The sequence below is a fragment of the Pteropus alecto genome, unplaced genomic scaffold (genome assembly GCF_000325575.1).
Source record: "Pteropus alecto unplaced genomic scaffold, ASM32557v1 scaffold160, whole genome shotgun sequence".
Lineage (NCBI taxonomy): Eukaryota > Metazoa > Chordata > Mammalia > Chiroptera > Pteropodidae > Pteropus > Pteropus alecto.
Genome location: NW_006429864.1, coordinates 423,438 through 429,096, shown reverse-complemented (window position 1 = coordinate 429,096; position 5,659 = coordinate 423,438). Strand labels below are relative to the sequence as shown.

The 5,659-nt window shown below is 46.5% G+C and overlaps 1 protein-coding gene across 2 annotated transcripts in view; it reads left to right on the top strand.

Annotated features, from left to right (window-relative positions):
• The first annotated feature begins 4,441 nt into the window (after positions 1-4,441).
• Positions 4,442-5,659, top strand: part of CHERP (calcium homeostasis endoplasmic reticulum protein) — a 20,246-nt gene continuing 19,028 nt past the window's right edge. For both annotated transcript variants that reach the window (XM_006904255.3, XM_006904254.3), the window contains exons 1-2: positions 4,442-4,563; positions 4,873-5,046. In XM_006904255.3, the coding sequence (XP_006904317.1) occupies positions 4,539-4,563; positions 4,873-5,046 (199 nt within the window). In that variant the 5' untranslated portion in view covers positions 4,442-4,538. The remainder of the gene's footprint in view (positions 4,564-4,872; positions 5,047-5,659) is intronic.

Sequence of the window (5,659 nt, the reverse complement as noted above, 5' to 3'; positions counted from 1 at the left end):
TCAAGTTTGGATGACCCACGTCACTTTTCAGTCTGCTGCAGCAGTTCCAACAAGGCCTTGAATGGCTCTGGCCCAGAATAGAGTTACCACCTTAGGAGTTAGGGCCAGGTTTAGGAACGGCCTCATCGTTCAGATACTAGAGTCTGAACTCCTACTCAGGAATGTCCTCTTCCAGAGACTGGAATACCCGTTTGCCTCAGGGCAACTCCCGTGACCAGAGGTTTGCACTGTGATGTGATCAGGCCCAAGAAACTCCATGCTCTGGCACAGGACAGGACCTTCTCTGTTCCCACATCATTCCTCCTGCTGTGGCTTCAGCTAGTGGACTACATAGGGTTCAGTTACCGCAGGAGACACCAGGTGAGTCACACCAAGCTCTGGCTTTATTGAGACTGTAGGTCTGGATTGGCCCAGATATCCTCAGTCACCCCCTACTTTTAAAATAACTTTTACTGTATACTTTTTTAAGTTTGAAGAAGCTAAAATATCAAAAAGAAATGAGAAAGATCTATGTAGAAGGAACAATTTCCAAAATATATCACTGAGATACATGTGTTTCTAAATAGTTTATTGCTAAAAAAATACAAAACAGCAGTTCCATCTACTGTGTGTGTGTGTGTGTGTCTGTGTCTGTGTGTGTATATATATTTAAACTGGCATATTGTATTATTTTTAATCTGCTTTTTAAAAATATGCCAGAAACATTTTCCCACATTATTAAATATTCTCTCTTGATTTTGTGTCTGTGTACATGGTACTGTAGTATTCCCTTGCAGGGATGTCCTACAATTAACCCTTATTGCTCCACATTTAAAAATCATTTTATGGGACAAGTGTGCTTTCTCCTGCCCCCTTAAGCTACACTTCTGATTTAGGATACATTCTTCACAGCACATTAACAGGATCAAAGCACCCAGGTATGCATGTTGTTTTAACTTCTTTCCATTTTGCTTTTTAGGTGGGTCCCTTCAGCAAGTTCATCTCACCCAGGATTGTGCAGTTTATTTAAGTCTTGTTTCCACGTTCTTGGAGGCCATCTCTGCAGCAGCCTCTACTTCTACCAACTCTCTGCTTTCTTCTGACCAGTGGATTGACTAGCCCACTGAAATGAGCCTGGATGAAGCCCTGTGATGCTTAAATTTTCAGTCTCAGATAACCGCATTTTTAACATTGAAACGAACATATGAAAGTAGTGGTCATGAGTGTACAATCTTTCTGGGGCAGATGAGCAATATCAGTATTAAATGTGCACACCCTTTGATTCAGCACAAGATCTACATATACTAAAACATTTTTAGTAGTGATTTAAAAATGGAACCAACCCAAGAGACTCCATAGAGTCTAGCTTTAATAAATTACAGTAAATCCATTGGTACAGACTCTATGGAAAAGTGTGAGGGTTCCTCAAAAAATTAGAACTACCTTATAACGCAGCCATTCCACTTCTGGGTATTTATCTGAAGAAAACTAAAACACTAATTCAAAAAGATATATGCACACCATGTTCATTGTAGTGCTATTTATATTAGCTAAGATATGGAAGCAACCTAAGTGCCCATCAATAGACAATTGGATAAAGAAGATGTGGTACACATATACGATGGATTACTACTACACCATAAAAAAACTTATCATTTGCAATGACATGGATGGACCTAGAGAGTACATACTAAGTGAGGTAAGACAGAGAAAGAGGAATACCATATGATTTCACTTATATGTGGAATCTAAAGAACAAAATAAATGAACAAACAGAAACAGACTCACAGACATAGAGAACAAACTGGTGATTACCAAATGGGAGGGGGCTTGGTGGAAAAGGTGAAGGGATTAATAAGTACAAATAGTTACAAAACAGTCATGGGGATGTGAAGTTTAGCACAGAGAATATAGTCAATCATAATCTAATAACTATAGTGCCATGTGGGTACTAGACTAATTGGGGGATCACTTCATAAATTATGTCTAACCACTGAGCTGTAAACCTGAAACTAATATAATATTGAAGGTCAACTCTAATTGAAAATTAAAAATTACAGTAAATCCACATCATATGCAGTCATTAAAAATGACAATACAGATTCACCTGTTTTAGTTCATAGATCCTGTTAAGAATCTAATAAATGCTGTGTATCTTCAACTCACAAAAATGCATATATGTTAGATGTTGTCCATCCATGGCAGATCACTAGTTACAACTTCTTGATATAGATCTTTACTGACATGAAAAAATGCCCACACTATCCAGGTTATCGAGCCTAATACTAAACAGAACAACCCCACTATGTGCCCTCTGCCTGAAGTGTTAACATGGATAGCTCCAGATTGGGATCTCAGTGCACTCACACCTCCATTCCAGATGACCCTACCAGTGTAGACCCTGCCCTCCTCCTTTACCAAGGTCTCAGCACCCTGTTGTTTTCCTTAACCTTTGTCATGATATGTTTGTCGATATACGGGTCTCTGCCCACCCCGTAGACTGTGGGCTCACGAAAGTTTAGGTCTGAGTTACTCATTGCATCCGCAAGCCACATCTAACCCTTATTTGTGTGGACCAAAAAGTTTTTACAGGAGAACATTTGCAATCAGTGGATAGCAAGAAAGACAAACTTGGGACCCCTCCCAAAAGCACTCCGTTCTCATTAGACCTGTATTTTAAAAACTGTACTCAGTGATTATATTTGAAGTCCACCAATAAAAAATGTTATGGGCATTTTTCTCTTGGGTTATGTAAGTACCTACATACTATCCTTGATTTTGCCCACACCACAGCCTATAATATTTGCTCTCTGGCCCTTTAGAGAAGTGTGCCATCCCTTCTCGGCCTTTTGGCTAAGATCAAATATAGAAGTTTGCCAACCCCCAGCCTAAAGCAATATATCTGGCATACAGGAGGCAATCCCTCAGCCTGTCAGGAGAAATTTTATAACAGTGAAAACGAAATAGATCTAAAATACACGTATGCGGATTTGCACAGAAGATAGGGGCAGTTGACCAAGTGTCAACTATGGCACTCAAGAGGGTCAGGTTATGGAGAACATTCAGTTTGCGTTTCTATCATTTGCTGCTGCTTGTTCTCTTACCCCACAACTACCATGTTAACTTCAACCTCGTGAGGACGAAAATAGGGCCACATGCTAAATCCGACAAGCTCAAGGGAAGCCCGTGTGGTGGGCCTTACAAACTCATACAAACTCAGAGACTGAAAGTAACCACGTAGGATGGTTTGAACGTAAAAATTCGTAACTAAAAGTGAGTCATGATGAGTCATCTCGTCCTAGACCGGTAGCTTCCTTCACGAAGGTCAATCTTTTCCTTAAATGAACCTGTCTGTCTTTTGCATCTAAGATAACATACCTTTGAAATGTCAGAGTAATCTTTTCTAGACCCCTTCAGGACACAACCACACCAGAGCACAGACCACAGAACCCCTCATTGTTATCTTGTTCCCGGCTCGAGCTGTAAATGTTAACTACCCTATAACCACCAATGTAAAAGAAGTGTTTCTCTATTTTGACTTTTTGGCCAATCCCAGAGATTTCTTCCATCCCTTTGTTTTCCCTTGCCCCCTTAATCTACCACCAGTGGATTTCATGAAACCCTCCCTTCATCTCTTTTTATTCTAATGTATAAAATAAGCTGGAAAACTGCCCTTTCCCAGAGCATTTTCTCAACCTTGAGATTTTGCTTCCCAACAATTATCATCAGTTTGAGTCACATAAACTCAAAAATTCTCTACAGGTTTGGCTGTTTCTTATGTGGACACTCATTTTAGAAGCGATGTCACTGCCCCTTTCAGGAAGAGCCACAGTCTAGCAGGCTGGGCACTGAAGGTCGTGGGGGCTCCTTCCAGGCTGCTTGGACAAACAACTCCGCAGAAACTACGGGAGTCCCAAAGAGGAGGCCAGCAAGAATGGAGGGTCCTGGCCCCAAAGTTTTCCTTACCAAAGCGTTGGGTCAAGAGAAAGCAACCGAGTGGGAGGATCTTTTGACTCTCACTAAGCCAAGCCCGGTGCCTCCGGTTCGGCTTCCACTCCTGGGGCTGGCCCAGAAGCCTCCTGTACGCATCTCACGTCCAAGTCTTTTCGCCGCAGCCCCTGGAGGAGGAAACACAGGCCCCCGCCCAGACCCAGTCAAGACCTCCCTAGGACTCTGGGCCCGCGGAGAACGCAGCCCGCAAGCCTTCGGGCTGCGACGTGCGGCTGGGACGAGCCCCATGTACGGATAACGGCCAGCGGTCCATACTACTCTAGCCTATCGGAGGAGGCGCTAGACAAGGGCCCATTTCGCGCCTGCGCGAAAAACTCCTGCGCGTGCTCATGCTAGCCCCTCCTGAGCGCTAGGCTTCGCTCAGCTTCTTCCCGCCCTCTTCCCACTCTCACTTCCGGGGTTTCCGGGCGACAGCCGTAAGTGGCGGGCGGAAACACCCCGCGAGGCCCGTCGTAAACGGCTTCCTCGCGCCACTTCCGGCCGGCTTCCGCAGACGGCGTTGGTGGGGGATCGTGAGGCGCCGGAGGTCGTTCACGGCAGCCGGAGCCATGGAGATGCCGCTGCCGCCCGACGGTGAGGCCCAGCCCGAGTTTAGAGAGCGTTTCTCTCTCCCTGGAATTCTCTCTCGGTCCGCCCCGCCTCCCGGGGTTCCTGGGACTAGGAGGGAACGAGGCGCGGCCTCCCGGGTTCGCCTGCGGCCTCTCTCGCGGGTCGCCGCATTCCCGGCGCGCTTGTGGCCCCTATCGGGACCCGTACAAAGGCGGCCTCTGCGGAGCCCACCCCAAGGGACCCCGGCCCGGCAGACGGGGGCTGGGGCGTCAGGGCCCCCGGATTTGGGCGGTCTTCGCTGACGCCCCGCGTGGCCTTTTCTCCGTTCTCCAGACCAGGAGCTTCGAAATGTCATCGACAAGCTGGCCCAGTTCGTGGCTCGCAACGGGCCCGAGTTTGAGAAGATGACGATGGAGAAGCAGAAAGACAACCCAAAATTCTCGTTTCTGTTTGGAGGCGAGTTCTACAGTTACTATAAGTGCAAGCTGGCGCTGGAACAGCAGCAGCGTGAGTCTTCTCCAGCTCTCGGGCCGCCCCTTCGAACGATTCCTTTCTCTGATTCCAGTGCGGCCTCTGCCACAAACCGCCTTCTTTTGGGTCGCATGCTCTTTCTCTGAAAATAAAGTAGTTCAGAATTCGTGATCCCTTCCGCCGTGCTTAGGGCCCTGTGTAATGGAGAACAAGGTTATCGATCCTCCTGGGCTCAGGATCGGGGATTCTTCTGTTGTTTTGCCGAGGTGATGATAGAGGTCAGCGGAAGTGTTTTCCAGGGAGGAAGTGATAGGGGGCTGGACTGGGACCCTGGACTGTTCTATGCTGGAGCATAGAACACGTATAGAAGAGAGAAGGGTTTGATCTGGTGTGGAAATGCCAGGGGAACGTTTGGGTTTTCTCCCCCAGGCCAGGGCTTCTTTCGCCTATTTAGGTTTGAGATGGAGGTGGAGGAGATCAGCCACATGAAATTGTAGGTGAAATGTTGTATGTGCTTATGTGTCTCTGGAGTGATCATTCCTTGACCCTGGCACACCAAGTTTAAAACCCCTGCTACCAGCAATATGAAGCCATGAGAGAGTTTGAAACAAGGTGGGGGTGGTCAGGTTTTTGTGGCCGGGCTAGAGGG